The sequence below is a fragment of the Odontesthes bonariensis genome, chromosome 17 (assembly GCF_027942865.1).
Source record: "Odontesthes bonariensis isolate fOdoBon6 chromosome 17, fOdoBon6.hap1, whole genome shotgun sequence".
Taxonomy (NCBI): Eukaryota; Metazoa; Chordata; class Actinopteri; order Atheriniformes; family Atherinopsidae; genus Odontesthes; species Odontesthes bonariensis.
Window position 1 is genome coordinate 5,074,816 of NC_134522.1, and position 20,651 is coordinate 5,095,466.

Here is a 20,651-nt window from a genome sequence, read left to right on the forward strand (position 1 = left end):
TAACATGGAAACATCTTTCTGAATAACACTGTGTGCATATTTCAGGGTCAGCAAAAAGATTTGTGTTATTTTTGTCTTGTTTGAAAACTAAAAGCTGCAGCTGAGCCTGCAGCGAACAGGCAGGTGAAACTACTCCGGCTTTATTTTCAGCACACTCATCGGGCTGCCACATGAAATCATCCGTCCACGAGACTCTGAACACGCGGAAAGGTCAGAAAGCATTTTCATGAGGTGGTTTAAGGTGACATTTTATGAATGAATCCCTTTATTCTGTTCCTGGGAGCATATATTATGGTGTAAAAAAACAACCCTGGTATTTATTTAGTTCCTCATCTAACGAGCCATTCTGATTTTCATTTCTAAAGTACGTCGCTCCTTAAGTTGACTCCGCCTCCTCTGTTAAGCCCCGCCCACTCACATCCCCCCTGCTGGACGGATGAAGCCAGCTTCTGGTGGAAATGTTCTGCTGTCAGCTGCCCTGAGGAGCATGCATCTTCCATCCAGCAGCAGCCTCAGAGGATATCAGAGCCCAGTGGATAAACTGTATCTGAGGCTAATGTTCCAGCAGAGTTAGCTAAAGACTGTGGATGAACTCTATCTGAGGCTAATGTTCCAGCAGAGTTAGCTAAAGACTGTGGATGTGCAGCAGCCACTTTTCATCCCACTGTTTTAACAACTTGGTCCAGTTCAACGCTGGACTGAAGAAGCTGAGCCACAAAGAGGGATCAGTTCCAACTCTCAGAGCCTGAACTTCAGAGCAGGGAAATGGAAGCATCTGAGAAATAACTCCTCATGGTTTATTTATTGAGTTATTTTCTCCTTTAGCAGCAGCTAACGCTAACAGCTTAGCTAATGAAGATGACGTACACCAGCTTCTAAGGCGTTATTGCTGTTATTTTCTCCTTTAGCAGCAGCTAACGCTAACAGCTTAGCTAATGAAGGTGACGTACACCAGCTTCTAAGGAGTTATTGCTGTTATTTTCTCCTTTAGCAGCAGCTAACGCTAACAGCTTAGCTAATTAAGGTGACGTACACCAGCTTCTGAGGAGTTATTGCTGTTATTTTCTCCTTTAGCAGCAGCTAACACTAACAGCTTAGCTAATGAAGGTGACGTACACCAGCTTCTAAGGAGTTATTGCTGCTCCTTTCTGAAAGATGAACATTATTGTTCCCACATTACTTTGTTAGCTGAAGCTTTCTAGCTGAACGGTTCCGTTCTGTAACTCATCAACCTGTAGCTGTGTTCGGTCTGAGCCGGCACACAATAACAAATAAAATAAAGGTGACTCACGCACATCTTCTCAGTTTTGTCATCTCAGATTCTTCCAGAGAATAAAGTAATTCCTGCAGGTTCGCTCTCTCCATTTTCCTCTTGCAGATGTTGTTTTTTCCTCAAGGTTTGGGTTAGGACAGCTACTTCTTTTACTGAATTACAACCATTAGCAACATTAGCCTGTAGCACCAGCCTTAAGCAACACTACGCAGATTAGTTGATTGGCTTTAAACCAGTCGATGGAAACAAAAGATGGTCTTTGTTTAGACTCGTTAAACTATTTCCGTGTTGGACGGGTATCCTTCACTGGGTTTTTGGAGATTTTTACAATGCAAGACTGACCTAAAAAAGGTAAAGCTGGGGGTCAGTAAAGTTAAACAGTGAACTGAAAGTTGTTTAAATATTCTTAGATCTGAGGAAAAGGACAAACTCAGGCGATATGTTGATCACTCTTCTTCAAAATCATCATCCCGTGACCTGTGGTTAATAGGAAAATATCACTTATCGTCGGTTTGAACATAAACTGGCCTTGAAGAGTTGTAGCTTTCAGCTTTGGACACGGCAGCATCACCACTGAGGTGATCTGGAAAAGATCCCCTCAGAGTTTGCAGTGACGGTGAAGCGGTGGATTTCACAGATGGTTGCTTCTTACAGACATTAAACCAGCAGCTGTCAGAGTCTGACAAGTTCTGAATCAATTAAATCAGCACAGATCCTTCATAGGAAGCTTGAGCTATCGTTCTTTTACATTCTGCTGATCTGTTCATAAAGACAACATGTCTTAACATACACAAGTCTTGGTTAATTTTTGACCTTTGATTCGTTCTGACGCCCGGTGCTCTTTTCACGTATAACTCAGAGCGGCAGCTTTGTCTTAGTTAATACAGAATGTAATTTTTCATGAGCTTCTGTCCAATCATTTATTCATCCTTTGCTGCTACTGTGTTTAATTTAGGTCATTTGGAGTGAACAATGCTGAAACATTCAACAGGAAATGCTTCAGATCTGATGTGGAGCTTTAGAAGAACAATCAACCAATCACAGACCTGGTTGTTGGAGCGTCACACTGCTGCGGTCTCAAACATCAGTGTTACGCAACAAGAATCAAGCTTCAAAGATGCTATGAAAACAGAGCTGATTATCATTTCAGAGTTTTCCAAACGGAGCGCCCTGAAAGCCTTGTTCAGATTCAGTTATTGATTCCATCTTATCAATATTTCTGTGAATTAATTCAAATTGTCAATTTGCATATTATTTGAGCTTGATTTGTCGACATCAGACAGTTGTGTCTGACAGCTTGTTGTATCTTTATGTTTTAATATATATGTAACAATGTCATTTTTATTGTAAAATTGAATATTTTGTGTTTAGTATTTTCATTTTCTAAAATACGTTTTTGTTGCATTCTTGGTTTTGTTTCCCCGATTGATTTATTTGCAACACGTATTCCAATTAAAAGGACAAAAAAGGTATTTGGTTCATACCCCTTTAAAACGAGCCATTGGGCATCCTCTGAACTACAAACAGTAGGAGGGAAATACGACTCGTATGAACGTCATTATGAAAAGTTTCCTTTAACAACTCACCAACTCCTCTTCGAGAGTAAAAACTGAGCACTTTCTATTATTGGAAGTAAGTTTTATGCTCAGATACAAACCAATTTTTTTTTTTAAATAACAACATTACTAAAACACTTTGGTGGTTTCTTAGTTTAGTTTAGGAAAAAACATAACTTGGTTAAAGTTAGAAATCAAAACTAAATGCTTAAAGTTCAAAAAAGCATCCCGATTAGGACTAAAACACATTTATTCCTACACTTTCACCAACACGTCAATGGACGCCATTATGACACTTCACATGCAGTTATTTTTACTACCACTAGAGATCACTTACTTTGTTTTTAACATTAATCAAAGGTCGTTACAGCCTGCATGAACAAAACAACCCAAAGGTTTTGCTTTTGGTTGGGAAACAGTCTTATCCTTCATTTAATTGTTTCTGTTTTCTTGAATCTGTTCGTGTTTTTGGTTTCATGTCGGCGTTTTTCTTCTCATGGCGACATCATGTTTGTTTCATGACTTCAAGCATCCTGGATTAAGATCGGTACAATTAATGGATTAAAAAAAAAACCTGAAGAAAATCTTAAGTCTAACCATCTATAATTCCACGATAAATGGCTGTTCAGAAGCATACGAAATGGTACGAGGCAAATTACGAAAACTTAAACAGAAGTTTGTGCAGTTAGACGTGGCTCAAATAACCACCTTGTAGTTCAAGCTCTCAACTTTGGTGAATCTGTAAATATTTAAATGCGAACTTCGAATGGTTATGTAGAGGTCCTTAGTGCTGCATTCGACACGATTGATTACAGTATTTTATAACAAAGGCTTGAATATACCACCAGGATCAACTGTTCCTCTTTGGACTGGTTTAAGTCATTTATCAGGGATTGCAGTTTGTTTATGTAAATTATGTATCCTCCTCACATACTTCAGTTAGTTATGGTGTCCCACAGGGTTCTGAACCGGGACCTGTATTGTAATGTTGGGAAACACAACATACATTTCCATTCATAAGCTGAAAAAACACAGCTTTATTTATCACTGAAACTTAAAGGCCAAAGGAGGTAAGTTCTACTGTGAGGAACATTACTTTTGACCTGGATTTGTCTACATTTTCACTTTAAACAGGTAACTAAAGTGTCTTTCTTCCAATCTAAGGAATATAGCCTTAATCAGGAGCTTCTATTTCCAAATCAATGTTGGAAAAAACTGCGTCCGTGCATTCATGCCATTTAAATCAGACAACTGTAAGGCCATTTCATCTGTTTGTCAAATTAATGCCCACAAAACACTGCAGCCAGAGTACTGACTGGTACCACCAATGTTAGCCCCATTGACTCCAAAATTAAGATTCAAATTCAATCATCCTTCTTATCACAGACAAAGCCCCTAATGGCCAAGCTCCAGCTTATTTGAAAGAGGTCATCATTTCATATAACCCTCAAGAACTCTTTTTCTTATAATGCTGCTCTGCAGATAGCTCCCAGGATTTCTAAGACTAGAATGGACCTATCTTTTGATTAAACTATTGTTTTTCTATTCTACAAGTATTACTGTATTCCTGCCATTTGTAAAATTAACAAAACAACTCCAGGTTTCTTTCCTGCAATGACCCAGAGTCACGACTCACAATAAAAAGAATCTCCCGCTGGATTTGAAACTGTCACCTTCCTGCACACCAGTTAATGTAATAGCAACATAGACGTTCTCTAGGTGTCTGTGAAAGCCACCCCACTCAAAAATGCTAGATTAGTTTGTTTCCCCTCAGGCATCATTGGTTTCCCTCAACAGAGCCTTTAAAGCACATCACTTTGGCTTTTTCCATCATACAGAAGTGCTTTTCATGTTAACCAAGAGCATTCAACAGTGATGGGTAATTAGTATGGCACATCCAGATTGTTATTGGTACAAAATAATTGCTTTCATGATTCTAATGGCTTTGGCCTTGACCCACATTAAATTAAATCACGATCAGCCCTCGTACTCAATCAGCATCTATACAAGCCACCATCTCTCATTGATACAAATGGAGGGGTTCAGTCTGTGACAGATTGATAAAATGAGAGATTAATGTTAAAAAGTGTCTCACCAACCTTAAAGAGCTTGACATTGGTTAAACTGTTGCTACTCTTCATCTAAAATGATTTAAAGTTGACATATTACGCCCTTATTAACAATTTGACCATTTTTTGAGGTCTTTTTGAGAAATGCGACAGGCTGTGGGTCAAACTACCTGTTGGTTTAGGCACTGTGCATCTGGTCTTTCCTCTGTTTGACATTGATTAACATTTGTTAATGGGGTAAATCACCCCATTAACTGTCACTGTCATGCTGCTGTGGAGAGTTACGGTGTGTTTACGTACGTTAGCCATCATCAAAACCTGGACTTTAATGCAGTAACACAGACGTAATGAAGCTGTTCCTCCAGTCAGACCAAAAACCCTCCAGCTCCACATACAGATACAGATAGTTACTCTGTTGATCCCAGAGGGAAACAGTTTAGCAGTGTAGCTGTAAGCTAGCAGCAGATGTTTGTTCCTTGTTTGAACATCTCGTGTCGGTGAAGTAGAAGCTCTAAAACCACGGCTTTTTCTTTTTTTACATGTTGGTTGTTTGTGGGTTAAAAACATGGCTAAATGTATGAAAGAGCACAACTTAAGAGGTGCTGCTGGACAGGCATCATTTCAGGCATAGGCATCAGGTCACATACCTGATGCAGGGCACCAATAATCTTGCGGGTTTCTTGGTATATCGTCTCAGGGCTCCAGTGACCGTTGATGTGCTTCAGTGCTTCTGCAATTCGGTTGTGCTCGCGGAGCCAAAGCGTATGCAAAGCTATCAGGGGCAGGCCCTCGTTGACCCGACCGTCTCCAGCACTGAAACACTCCACCCTTTCCCCCGTCTGATCCGTGCGGCACAACGACGGCTTTTTGGCCACGAAAGGAAGATACGCTCTTCTGTTTGGATCCTTAAATTGATCGTTGACAGCAAGCTTTCCATTGAGGCCGGAGAGGTCACGGAGGAAGCTCTGCAGCTGTGGCGTGTGGCCATACACAACCGAAGCATCGATGTAAGAGCTGATGGCGTTCAGCTGTTGTCTCTGCACAGCTCGTTGGAGACTGGACCCAAAACTGATATGGCAGTCTGGTGTGGAGCGATGAAAAGGCATGCAGAGCGAATCATCAGTCTGTAAGGAGGACAGTCATAATGAGAGAAAATTACTTTACATCTCTTTACATTTTGTTACAATTGGCAGCTATGAATCTGAGCGAGTGGCCATGACTTGTGGAGTCCCCCAGGGGTCAATTCTTGGACCTCTTCTGTTTAACTTGTATATGCTCCCTTTGGGTCAGATATTGCAGAACTTTAACATCAATTATCACAGTTTATGCAGACGATACACAACTTTATGTGTCTCTGTCACCATGGCGACTGCAGCCCAGCAGACGTACTGTCAGTGTCTGGAGGAAGTAAACACCTGGATGAGAGAGAATTTTCTACAATTAAATGAAGACAAAACTGATTTGGTAGCAAAGAGAAGAGGGTCGGCGTTGGTAAATAGACTCTGGCCCTTACAATCACTGATCAAGTTGGTAACCTCGGAGTGTTGATAGACTCAGATCTGACTTTCAGCAGCCACATCAAAGCTGTCACCAAGGCAGCTTTTTACCATCTCAGAAACATCAACAGAATGAAAGGTTTCCTCTCCCAAAAAGACCAGGAGAAACTCATCCATGCATTCATCTCCAGTAGACTCAATTACTGTAACGCTCTTTTAACTGAACTTCTTATTTTTGAACTTATCTAGACTGTTTAGATTGTTTTTAAATTCATTTTAATTATTTTATTTGTTTTACTTTAAATTCTTTTACGTATTTTTAATGCTCCTTACACTCACTGCTGTAATGATTTTATTCTATGTAAAGCACATTGAATTTTTTTGTACATGAAATGTGCTATAAAAATAAATTTGACTTTGACTGACTTTGAGGTATCTGTTTGTTCACCTTTTATTGAGCAGACTTATTCGTCACTCTCATGTCCGTTGCTTTAACACTGAACTCAAGTCACTTATGATCTTGTTTAGGATGAAAACACGGGCTCACCGAGTGGTTTAAGAAGCACGAAACTGTGTGAAAGGGCCATTTTTGACCAACTTGTCAGTCAGCTCTCCACCACCAACATGAAAATACCAAATTGAGGAAAATCTTGTGGAAGAGTAGTGTTCATCCATTGGGTGTAGTTTAAAAGATCAGTACCAACATACACTGGAAAAGTTCTGTTACTTTATGATGAGAGTTGATCTGTATGCTTCTGCACAAACAGGTGTAAAAATAATAAAATTTGATTAACCATTTTGTTTCTTTTCCCCTTGAAATCTGTGATCTGAGTCACAGCTTCAGTCTTCAGTCACATATTTTTTTTTAACAAAAATACCTTAAGATCCCAGGCGTCTGCAAATATCAGAATTAGTCCTCTTACATGTGAAACTCTCACGTTTGGTAATGATGGAGACAAAGAAATCTTGAACAATGTGAAGAAAATCCAATGACAGCGATCCAGCAGGGTGATGACGAACTGAACTCAGGTGTGTGGCCATCAGTAATTAAACCAGCTGTGTACCAACATGAGAAGCTAAACCCAAAAGATCTATCAAACAGGAAGTGAAGCTAACTAAGATGCAGAGAGAAAACTGATTTCAAGATAAAATAGAAATAAAATTGATGAGCATAGAGAAGATTAGGTCATCTTATGAGACAGAATGGAATAAATCTCCACCTCTATGCTGATGATACTCAGCTGTACTCATCTATTAAACCAATCAGTTTTCAGACTACAAACATGTCTTAGAGACATAAAGACCTGGATTATTCTGAAGTTGTTGTCTTTGGACCATTTTCTAGTTATATACTTACTTTAGATGGTATTTCTTTGCCTTCTAGTACTAGTGAGGAATCTTTGGAGTTATTTCTGACCAGGATCTGTCCTTTGACTCACATGAAATAGGTTTCGAGGACTGCCTTCTTTCACCTTCGTAATATTGTTAAAAATCAGGAACATCCTGTCTCAGAGTGATGCAGAAAAACTGCTCCATGCATTTATTACTTCAGGATTGGACTGCTGTAATTTATTATAAGGCTGTCCCACAGATTCTCTGAAAAACCTCCAAATGCTGCCTCCTGATTTAAAATGCTGCAGCCAGAGTTCTGATGAGAACTAACAGGAGAGATCATATTTCTCTAGTTTTAGCTTCTCTTCATTGGCTCCCTGTTAAATTCAGAATAGAATTTAAGATTCTTCTCCTCACATATAAAGCTCTTAGAGCCTTCAGTTATCAGGCCCCTCTCTGTGGGACCCCTTTCTGTCCTCTCAGCCCCCAGCTGGTCGAGGCAGATGGCCACCCTTCCTGGTTCTGGTTCTGATGGAGGTTTCTTCCTGTTAAAAGGGAGTTTTTTCTCCCCACAGTCGCCTCGTGCACGCTCAGGACGGGGGATTGGGTCAAAGAGAAGTTTTAATCCAATCTGTTGGTTTCCTAAGCTGGAATACTTATTTTCTTTAATTGGATCTGTATGAATTGGACTAATTTGAATGTTAATTAATTGGATTTGATTGGATTATGGACTTGACATTTGTTGTAATTTGGTGCTATTTAACTGCAGAATCTGAGCTGTCAGACAAAGATCAAGTACCAGCAGAATTTTTCCTGAATTGTGAGTGTTTGAATTTGTGCTTTAAAAATGAAAAGATTATTTTTATTTTTATAGTTTACAAGCCAAAAGGTTCAGCTGTTAGAATAAAATAGTTATTAATTTATTCTTTTACTCTACCAAAAAAACCTGCAGATTCAGGGTTTCTTTCAAAGGTTCTTGGCCACTTGTGGCCTTTATTTGTCAGTCGATAGGAAAGGGGGAAGACATCCAGCAAAAAGCCCAAACCCGAGGCATACGGCGCCCTTTTCCAGGGTTTGAAATGCCTGGAGCTTCATCGATCAGCAGGGTTTAGAACTGAAAACCCCTTCATGTAAGTAGAAATACTCCTTCTTGACCAGGAAGTGGTACTGCCATGTTACTTCTCTGACTGTGTGGCTCGTGTTTAATTTAAAACAGATACGAGTGGTATTAATCCTCTTTATCTCCAACTAAACAGATAAAAATGTTTGCAGTTTACCTGGATGGGAAAGCACGGATGCACATTTTCACAGGTCTTGTGACAGTTGGTGTTTGTCCAAAAAGCAGCTCTGCCGGTGCTTTGAGGAGTAAAGGTGATGTCGTGATCGATGTACTGGCCCCACTCCACCAGCAGCTGAGAGAAGGCATCGTCTCTCCATTTGCAGGAACTCCTGATTATTTCCCTGCTGACCCTTCGAGGCTGTTGACAGAGAGTTTTTTTTTTTTTTACAGCTTTCTATCATCATCACTGACTAAAACAGACATATTTTCTGAGTAATTCTTTAATTCTTCAGCTCATCTTAGACATAGAGGAAGCTAAACAAAAGGGGGGGGGTGTTTGTTGTTATTTCTGCAGCACATTAAGTATCCACAATCTTTTTTTCTCAGCCTAGTAGTGAGGATCAAAGATGACTGATTATCTAAAACACTAAATTATAGCTCTCATGTGTGGAGGTAAACTTCAGGCTGGAGACAACCGATGCATATTTAACGAGTTCTTCCACTTATGGACCTCGCTCGGTAATGAGCGCATAAATTAGGACAACGAATCCAGGCGAGAATCAGCAGAACAGTTTCATCTGCTGTTTGAAATAAATAATCTTTATCCACATGACTGGACACGCAGAATGGTGCACGTTAAAGCACAGGCAGCAATATTCAAATGCTGGCGTAATCTGCATCATCTCACGCAGCCTCCTGCCTCTCCCTAAATCACTGTGGACTTTATCTGCTTTGAAACAGGTTCGGAAAATAAATAGAATGCAGCATCGACTCGCAGGCTGAGCTCACTTGGTTCCTGCTGTAATTTCTCCAGCCGGGACTTTTGTGCCCGTCGGACAGGCGTTCTGTAGATTACCGGAGGAAGAAGGAATCCATTATGGAGCCGTTCTCGCCTCCAGCCCTTGGGTTCTCCCTCCCCATCTTCATACTCAGCTGGAAGCCATCTGACCAAGGCGGTGTTGGCTGCTCCCCAGCGAGGATTTTGCCTGACAAAAAAAAGAAAGAAAAGAAAGAAAAGAAAGAAAAGAAAAAGGGGGAATCAGGAAGTGTGTCCAAAATATTGCATTGCAAAAAGCAACGTCTGCCTTCTTTGGGTTAAAGGGAATAAAACGCCACTATTTTACCACAAATATCGTACAAAACGCAGACTGAGGAGCCCGAATGCTCAACATGTCTATTCAATTAATTCCATATAAACAGAGACTTTACACTGTGTGCTCTTAATCCACACCACCACAGATTTAACTCTGGAATCCGATTACATTGTCTGACTCACAGCTGACAGTTTATAAAGGAAAAAATTGCAATCAGTGCAGCAGAACGAGATATGAAACCTCTGTGTTCCCCACTTTCTGCTGCTGGCAGCACACATGAGCCCACATCTGACAGCTGACAAATATTTCATCGTTCCTGCCTCCCACACGTCTGAATTCACCGCTTCTTCTTTGCAATCGTCTCAATTTATTTAACAGTTGGGGGGATTGAATTGTTGTTTGCCCTTCGTTCTTTCTTCCTTTTTTAGTTTTGCAAACCAATAAATTAATCAAAGAAACAACCAGAGGGAGGAGCCTTAATACTAAGGTCTAAACGTGGACTCAAACAGAGCTCCATGTCAGTCAACTCAAACTCTATAATGCTGCTGTTTCCTGAATTAATCAGTATAAATTAGATAATGATAGAAGTGCAGCACTATTTACATGTTTTTGGACAGTGGGAGGAAGCCGGAGGCCAGAAGTCACGTCTGTGTTAATTATTCTTTTTTTACAATATCTTTATTGAATTTTCTTTGTAAAAAAGACATACAAGAACAAAAAAAACAACGGTCAAGAGAGTAAAATAATGCAGAAGTGTACCAACATACATCGTCAGGTCCAATTTTCATGCAGTACACACTTGATCCGTACAACAGTACCAACAGACTGAAATACAAACATGGCGGTCGGAGAGCCTCCTCTATGAAGGTACATAATCATGAGTCCACAGAAGATATATTATATCGTATAGTCCAGGGGGGCAGGGGAAGAAAGAACTGAGTCATGCAGAAGTTGCTATACTGTTCCAGGCCCGTCCATCAGATGTGACAAGTCATTGTCCTTCATTTAATTGATGAAGCGACCCCAAACGTTATAGAATACCTCCTGTTTGTCTTTGAGAGTGTAAGAGATTTTTTCCAGAGGTAAACAAGATGTTAGTTCCCTAAACCACACAGCAATAGCAGGTTTACCAAAGCTTTTCCATGATAAAGCTATTGTCCTTTTTGCTTGTAGAGAACACATATTTATAAACATTTTTTCATGGAACTTAATCCTATAACCCTCTGGATAAAGACCCAGCAGAAAGAGCCTAGGTTCCAGGTCCAGTCTAATTGAGAGAATCTGTTGTATAGTCAGTCTAACCTCCTGCCAGAACTCTTGGACATTGCCAGGTGCAATGAAATAAGGCGCCCTTATCTACCCCACATCTATTGCAGGTGTCTGGAATATTCAAGTTAAATTTGTTTAATTTTTCTGGAGTAATATACACCCTCATTAGCCAATTATATTGTAGGAGTCTTAGGCGAGTATTACACGTCCCTGTGTGGGCTGCTTTACATGCGTTACGCCAATGTTCCAGTGATAGTTCCCCCTGTAGATTTGATTTCCATGCATTAAATTTAGAGTCAGCAGAATCAGGGGAAAAGTCCCTCAGTAAGTTATAAAATACTGAGATGATGCCCTTTCCAAAAGGATTTTTTGTAAACAATTTTTCCAGAATGGATAATGGAGGGCAAGACATAAAATGGGTATGGTTTGTTTTGATAAAGCACCTTAGCTGAAGATATTTAAAAAAATGTTTGCGAGGGATGTTATATTTTCTAATTAATTCTTCAAAGGTTAACATATTCCCATTGTTACCATAAATATCTTTTACTTGTTTTACCCCTCTATCTGCCCACAATTTGAAACCTGCATCAGCTCTCCCTGGTCTGAAGGAGCTGTTGCCCCAGATTGGGCTAAAGTAAGAGAGGGAGGGGGGGTCTTTTAAGTACTTACTGACTTCTTGCCAGACTCCAATCATGTTTTTCACTATAGGATTGGAACATGATCTTTTGAGTTTTTTAGGTTCATCTGAGTATAGATAACTGGGAAATGGGAGATTTAGGGAGCTCGATTCAATATCCTTCCATGACAGTGATCCATCTGTGGTGAAGTAGAACATTAACATTCTTAGCTGTACTGCCCAAAAGTACCACCGCAAATTAGGGCACTGTAACCCTCCTCTGTCGTATGGAAAGTATAACAAAGACAGGCGAAGCCTAGGGCGTTTATTATTCCATAGAAAATTATTGAAAATTTTTTCCAATCTGGGGAAAAAGTTTGGAGGAGGCGGCAGAGGGATGTTCTGAAATAAATATAAAAGTTTGGGGAGAATGTTCACTTTAAGTATATTAATTCTTCCAATCAGAGAAATAGGAAGACCGGACCATCCCATGCAAGATTTGGAAATATGTGCCAACATAGGGCTGTAGTTAGCTTCTACTAAGTTCAATTCAATTCAATGTTGAATTGAAGTTTTCCAGTTTAGGAACAATTTGAAAACCTAGGTAAGTAAAGGAGTCCACTGTTCTAAAATGGCGAACATAAGTGGGTGGATCCGACCTCTCCTTCGAGTTTAGAAGCATTACGGAGGATTTTGAATTGTTGATTTTATAGCCTGAAAGTTTGCCGAATAACTTAATGAGATTCAGGAGGGATGGAATAGACTTATCTAAGTCACTAAGGAACAGGATGACATCATCAGCGTAAAGAGCTATACGATGTTCAAGATCTCCGATACCTATACCTGTAATTCCACTATGTCCTCTCACAGCAATGGCAAACGGCTCAATTGCAATTATAAAAAGTAAGGGGGACAGTGGGCAACCCTGTCTACAGCCTCTTTTAATTTTTATCGATTTCGAAATATTGTTGTTTGTGATCATTTCTGCTGAGGGATCATTGTACAGAAGTTTAACCCAATTGCAAAAACCCTCCCCTAGACCAAACCGTCCAAGAATTTCAAATAAATAAGTCCACTCCACCCTATCAAAGGCTTTCTCGGCATCTAATGCCAAAAAAGCCGTGTTCGGTGCCCCTCTCTGATTGTGTAAGATTTTCAAGACCCTTCTCACACTGTGAAAGCCATGACGCCCGGTCATGAAACCACTTTGATCTGCCATTATTAGACTTGGAAGCACAGGTTCTAGTCTTTTTGCCAAAATTTTACAGAGAATCTTCAAGTCTGAATTCAGGAGACTGATCGGTCTCATATTTTCACACTTATCGTTAGATTTACCTGGTTTCAGAAGAAGAGTAATCAGAGCACCTCTCAGGGAGGGAGGAAGTATCCCATTTCGAAGGGATTCTAAAAACATTTCCAAGGGGGGAATTTTAATTTTTGTTTCAAATTTTTTTGTAGATATCTATGGGCAGACCATCAGGGCCTGCTGCTTTTCCAGATTTCATGCATTTTATTGCTGACGTGATTTCCTCTACTGTCATGCAAGCCCCCAACTGAAGTGACTTTAATTGCTACCCCACTGGACATAATTTTTCACTAGTAGTGGACTAATCATGTTCAAGTAAAAAGGAATGACTTTAATCCGCCAAAACAACAATAAAGAACCCCAAACAAAAACCCGGAGTCCCAAAGCTTGGGACTCCAACCCCCCCACTTGTACACTCCAGTCGACTCGATGACCATTCCACACTCCCTGAGGAATGGTCAGGTGTCGCTGTCCACTCCATCGCTAATAGGTGGTCTCGCCCTCCGCTTGTCAAAAGAAAAATAAATAAATAAAACCAAACTCTATTGTTCGTACCTTGTATAAAACAAAGCAAAAATAAAAACTAAACATTCTTGACAGCACCATAATGGGTGACGGGAGTAAGAGAGTAAAGTGAAAAGTAATAAATAATTAAGAGAAAAAAAATAAGAAACAAATAATAAGTAGTAAATAGATGGATCGGGTTATTCAGAGGTATTTGCCCAAGTAGTATTAGTTTTGTACATATATACCCAGATCCTCCCAGCTGCCTTATGGGAGATTGATTCAGAACACGGCCAGACCTTAGAAAATGCCGGGCCAAACTTTTACAAACTGCACCAGCTGTAACTCTAAAAAACTTCTTTTTTTTTTAAGGTGCAACTATGAGAGCCGCTAACCAAGTTGGGCGTCTTATGCTGAAACAGACACTTGTTTACATTAACTCCGACTGCCAACGGAAGCTAAGTTGTTATGCTAACCAGTATAGCAAAGAAATTAACCGATTACTCATCACGTCTTTCCTCCTGTTGAATGCTTCTGATGAAGTCCTCCACATCAGAAGGTTTATCAAAAGACCGTGTGTTGTCATTGTGGGTTAACAGCAATTTTGCAGGAAATCGTATTCCATTTCTTATTCCCATGCTGCGAAGCTTCTGTCTCACGGCGTCAAAAGCCTTGTGCTTCTTGTGTATCCCATACGCCAGGTCGGGGTAAAACCGAACTGCTCTGTCTTTGTAGAATATCTGCTTTTTGTTTCGGACCTCATTCTGAACCCTCATCTCGTCTCTGTCGTTCATAAACTTCATGATCAGTGTTCTTAGTGATGCAGACGTTCCACTCCTCGGACCCACACGATGTGCTCTCTCCAAGGTTAGTTTTGTGTTAGTTGAAGTTAAGCCGAGGGCCTGCGGGATCCAAGCCTCGAGGAAAGAGCCGGCATCATTTCCCTCCGCACCCTCTGGGAGGTTAACCAGCCTTAGATTGGATCTTCTAGATCTTGCTTCGAGGTCGACAATCTTGTCCTCCATAACTTTATTTTTATCCTCGAGGCTGCGTACCCTGGCCACGAGACTGCTAACAGCATCCTCTGTCTCAGAGATGCGGGTCTCTGCATTCTTAACGCGTTCCAAGCACTCACCAACGTCTTTCCTCACGCCGTCAATTGCTGACAGGACTCCATCAAACCTGGTGCAGAAGTCAGTTTTTAAGTCTCTGATAGCTTCAAGGATAGGCTGAGTGGTAGTTCCTCCAAGTTCGTCAACGTTAGCATTCTTCCGTTAGCAATCCCATTGGGCTAGCGTTAGCTGTAGCCGAACCACTTTGTTTAGCCGGAGTGAATTCTATTTTAGGTTGTGAAGGTTTGCCGCAACCTTTACCTCTGCCTTGCGAAGCTGCCATCAAGGAGTTTATAGCCACTATTCTGCTTCCTATAGGTGTCAAATAGTTTAGTTTATTGCAGAAAATTTGTCAGAATATTACGGAGGGACGAGACAACCATCCACCTATCACGCCATCAAACCGGAAGTCCGTTAATTTTTCTTTTGTTTTCAGCTCTTATTCCAGAATTACTTCTGCTGGGAACTAATTGTTTACATCTGTTATGATACGTAACTATGATGCATAAGACCCCAAATTCAAGATGAGTTCAAGAGGAGACGTCTGGGATAGAGAGTCGTGACAAAATGGATAAAAAAAAATTTAAAAAAGGAGGAGGAAGTTTAAACCATTTCTTTAATGATCATCATGGGAAATGTGAGATCACTGGTGGGTAAAATGGACGAGCTTGGAGCCCTGATGAGGACACAGTAGGAATATCAGGCAGAGACCTGGCTGCAGGAACAGCTCTAACAGCTCTCTGCTCAGCTTTAAGACTATCCGGGCAGACAGAGACTGCAGACAGAGCGGTAACAGGAAAGGAGGAGGATCACAGAGCTGGTTAACAACAGATGCTGTAATCCTGGACCTGGCTGCAGGAACAGCTCTAACAGCTCTGTGCTCAGCTTTAAGACTATCCGGGCAGACAGAGACTGCAGACAGAGCGGTAACAGGAAAGGAGGAGGATCACAGAGCTGCTTAACAACAGATGCTGTAATCCTGGACATGTCACTGAGAAGGAGCGTCTCTGCCCCCCAGATGTTGAACTGCTGGCTGTGAGCTTCTGTCCATGTTGTCTGCTGAGAGTTCACCTGAGTTACCTGCTGACGCTGTATGTGACATCATCAGCTGAGCTGTTGCTAAGCTACAGAAACAACACCCCAACCCACTGATGGAGCCCTCTGAAGGTTTCTACCACACCTTCCTCTCTGCTGCACTTCAGCTTTCTACATGTTTGTCAGATGATTTATATCTCTTCTTGTTCTCTATCTCTAACAAAGGCCGATCTTTAATAATAATAATAATGATAATAATCATGATAATTTTCCTTCTGGGATAAATAAAGTATTATTGAACTGAACCAAAATTGCCTTCCAGACAGACTCACCAGATTTACAGCATGTACACGATAATTGGACCGTTTGAACAGTACATCAGTAAAGAAGTAAGATATAATGCATGCGGTCGGCGTTTTCTTACACCAATCAGCAGTCAACATAATGACCACACGCCTAATAAGGAGTTAGTCCTCTTTGTGTCGCCCAAAAAAAGCTAAAACCTGTCAGGACATGAAGAAAAACATCTAAGGGGGTCCTGGAGGGTCTGAAACTGGGACATTAGTAATTGATCCTTTGGGTCCTGCGGGTTGTGGGTCTTTGCAGATCGAGTTTTCCCCCCACAGATGCCGTCAGAGCCCTTCACATCGGTATCCGTGGCGTCTCTCGGCCTTTCCTAAGCTGCAGGTAGGCGTTTGGCTGCTCTCGTGTTAAAAAAGCATCCATGTGAAAGCCAGGATGCAGGTTTTTCCCAGCAGGACAGCGACATTAAAATGAGATAATCAGAAACACCCACTTATGTCCCACAGGGGGACTCCAGTTAAAATTGATCCATTCCAGTAGAATCTGAACAAAAAGTCCCTCTGATTGTTAGAAAGTACCCACAAAAATCACACCATAGGGCTGTTCTTCTGTAAATATTTCTCTAACTTCTCACCGTCTTCCTCGGCTAATGTGGGCTGAGGTGACATCAGGAGTTACAGAAGTTATGACAGTATTGCACCATAAAATTAGGAGAATATTCTGGCTCTGGTTCAGGTTTAGACTCATGGATGTGCTGCGTCTTGTTCACAGATGAGGATTTTATTTCAACTCGTATCAACACTTTAAATTCTAACACGTGCATTCAGGTTTGAATCCACGCACGTGGTTTACATACATTTATAACCAAACTGATTAAAACATGATGTGATGAGGTCTGTAAAGCAGCTTCAGCGAAGCTTTTCATTCATATATATCTGATATTTGTGTGAAAATTATGTTCGATCCCAACAAACAGTTTGTTTTTCATAGCATTACTGCTCACAAACCTTCTAATTGTTGCTTTGGGATGATAAAGATCAAACAAGACACGAGATGGATTATTTTTAAGATCCAATCTGGAGGAGAATATGGCTCCTGTTTTAACACTTTTTACCTTTAAACGTCCTCACATCACATCTGGTTTGTCGTTATTTTCAATTTTCACAATTTACAATAAAAGCTGAAGGTTAAAACTCTAAATTAATTCTTATTTTATGTTTCCATTTCATTCAGAAGTTGACAAATAAAGGTTTTTTTGTGGAGGATGACTGTCGGGTCATATTGGGACGATGTTTTAGATCTTAAGAATGGAATAGAAAAATACTTTATTCATTAATAGAATAGAAAAGAGGAACTTTTAAAGCAGGATGAGCACCAGTTTTTTTGTTTAGGTGGAGCTGTGCCACATCCAGTGATTGTCAAACGTTTTAAAATGAGTTGATGCAAAAAAGTAAAGTAAGATATTTCCACTTAAAAGGTTATACATTCAATAATTACTTTAATGCATCATGAAATAACACTGACCAATACCAGAACATCTTAATTTAGTTACTCACAAAGGAAAATACTGAATATTAATAATAATAGTATTGTATTTTAAATAAAAAATATATCTCAAAGCATATACGGAAAACAAAATAAAGCGTTAGCATGGCTGCTACCAGCTAGCCGAGCCTTATAAGGCTCTGTGGCGTAACCGTTTTACCCGAAGCTTCTCCATCAAAGTTCTCCTCCCAAATGTGTCTGGAAGGAGAGAACTTACGGACTTGGTCTTATCGTGGTTTTCATTTTGCTTGCTGTCATGTAGAAAAATGGCGTCTGTTTTGAGTCTACTCCCAACTGCCTTAGTTTAGGCTTGGGGCGACAAGCGCTGATTGGATGAATTTGTATCATGTGTTTGACAATGTGATGATCCTATTGGCTAATCTGCTACAAAGCCCCGCCTCCTCGGGGCGATTTCGCCGTCGCCCCAGAGCTGAATTTGAGACATACAGACAGTGGACGTGCAGGAAAAACAGATTTTACACAGTCATTTTATATATTTTACACATGCTACTGGCTTTATCAATATTTTAAACACAAAAATTTGAATTTTAAAATTAAAATTCTTATGAACGATGCTTTCTGTTGGGAGGGCGGCGCCCTAGCGCCCTCTATTGGCCAGCCGCTGCTGACTAGCACATGAACTGAATTATTAGATGATTTTTATTCAGTTTACTCACAACTTTAAAGCCTCTTTATTAACCTTATACAGTGTCAGTTTGATTTATGTGTCTTAATATCAATGCAGTTGGGGTTTTGGGAAAGGTGCGTTTGTCCACATGTCCAAAACAAAGGGCCAATCAGGCGAGGAGATGGCAACCTGTAACCATGTTTTGATCAATATATAAACCTAAATATTAGTTTCTTACCTTTGAACTGAACCAATCAACGTTTTTGGACAATATTGAGTCAGATGGGGCTCACACTTGGTTCTCTTACATGACAGACTGAAGTATAACACCATTATCCTCCTCTTACAGGCGTATTTGAAAATGTTTGATTGTAAATTGTCACATTACTTTACAGATGAAAGCGTATAATGGATTTGTAGCCTGAAAAGAGCCATGATTTCACCTTTTTCTTCCCGTTTGCTGACTAAAAAAAGCTATTTACCTACCGGTTGTTGCAGCCTCCTGATATCGTGCGGTATTTGCTGTGATGAATGTGCTCACAGGTGTGTGAATGTGGTCCAGTGGGACACTGAGAAAGCTCTGAAAGCAGCTCCACGTCTTCCCATGACAGCAGCTCTAGCACAAAGACACAGTTTGAACAATATTCAGTAAACTGATGTGTTGGACAAACATTCGTGCATAAGTCCAGTGAAGTGGGACCAGTTAGATCTTATCTTGAGGCTGCGAACCTACCTGATGCTGTGACATTTCTGTGATATTTCTGTTTTATTTTATTCTTCAGGACCTGCAGAGCCGTTTGAAAAACCTCTCCGGCTCGGGTAATCTCCTCGGTCTGTGGCTCAGCTTGCAAACGAAATGTAAACTCATGCTCGGAGTACGAGGTCGATCTCCGTCTGCGCACAGAAATCGATAAAAAAGGAACATTTCGTCTCCTGTCGTTGTTTACTGTCAGGCTGTATTCCAGTAAACTGTCAAATTGTTTGCTTTCAGTTTGTTACAGTTTGTGAATTACCTTTGTCCAGAGCGATGCAAGGCGTCGTCTACAATTTGGAGGCTTTCTTGGTGAGATAAGATAAGCAATTCTCTGAGGGATGAGGCTGGAAAATTTACAGTCATAACAGCATGAAAAGCAGTTAGAATTACATTTTACATGATGTTTTTCTGGGTAAGATCTCAGTCATACGGTTTAAAGTATCAGTGCAGTGTTTATATATAAAAACAAGTGTAAGCCTTTAAAAAAGACCTCAAGCTCATAGAAAATAACACCCGGACTCTTCTGCTACGAACAGATGCAGGATGAGGTTTAACTTTGTCCTGCTGAAATATGCAAGGCCTTCCCTGAAGATGGGAGCAGATGTTGCTCTAAAACCTGTTTATACCTTTCAGCGTTGATGGAGCCTTTCCAGATGTGCAGGTTTCCAGCTCCAGAGGCTCTAATGCCCCATCAGATGCAGGCTTTGAACTGAGAGCTGATAACAGCTGGATGCTCCCTCTCCTCTGGAGGACGCAGCTTCAGGTTCTGATCCATCTGACCACAGAACAGTTTCCCACTTCGCTTCAGAACATTTTAAACGAGCTTTGGTCCAAAGAAGTGTTTCTGGGTCATGTTCACATGTGGCTTCTTCTCTGCCTGATGGAGCTCTAACCTGCATCTGTGGGTGTTAAGCTGAGCTACGTTCAGATGATGATTCCTGGAAGTGTTCCTGAGCCCAGGCAGGGATTTCCAGGACAGAATCAGGTCTGTTTTTAAGGCAGAGCTGCCTGAAGGTGACAGAGATCGAGGACTGAAGGTCACAGAGAGGTAGACAGATTCTGTCAGGTAAGGGTGGGTGCGATTCGTGGAAGGATACGGATGCAGATACTTCAAAAACAAAACTTGGTTTATTTCCAACAAGAGAAGAGCAACACGGCTAAGCCGGATACCAAAACATGACTATGGCAAAGGAAAGACTTGACTTGACTTGACTTGTGAGGATATGACAATGAACATGAATAATCCGGGAGACTAAGTACTGTGGAGGGTGATTGGTGAATGAGTGCAGCTGAAGACAATGGACAGGTGAAGTAAATTAAACTAATGACCTGAACATGGGGACTGAGGAAGAAACAATGGCAAAACTTAACTAAACATGAACTTAAAAACTAAGACGTGACATAACCTAAAACGTGATAAAACACAGAACTAAAAACATGGGGAAAACCCCATGAACGTGACAGATTCTCTGAATCGTTG

The 20,651-nt window shown here is 40.7% G+C and overlaps 1 protein-coding gene across 1 annotated transcript in view; it reads right to left on the bottom strand.

The window, feature by feature from the left end:
- Positions 1–19,534, bottom strand: part of tpo (thyroid peroxidase) — a 36,936-nt gene extending 17,402 nt beyond the window's left edge. Inside the window, exons 1-5 of the mRNA XM_075448624.1 lie at positions 19,431–19,534; positions 19,151–19,305; positions 18,904–19,033; positions 9,862–9,991; positions 5,546–6,022 (exon numbers count right to left, since the gene is read on the bottom strand). Of these exons, the coding sequence (XP_075304739.1) occupies positions 5,546–6,022; positions 9,862–9,991; positions 18,904–19,033; positions 19,151–19,305; positions 19,431–19,534 (996 nt within the window). The remainder of the gene's footprint in view (positions 1–5,545; positions 6,023–9,861; positions 9,992–18,903; positions 19,034–19,150; positions 19,306–19,430) is intronic.
- Between the last annotated feature and the right edge of the window lie 1,117 nt (positions 19,535–20,651).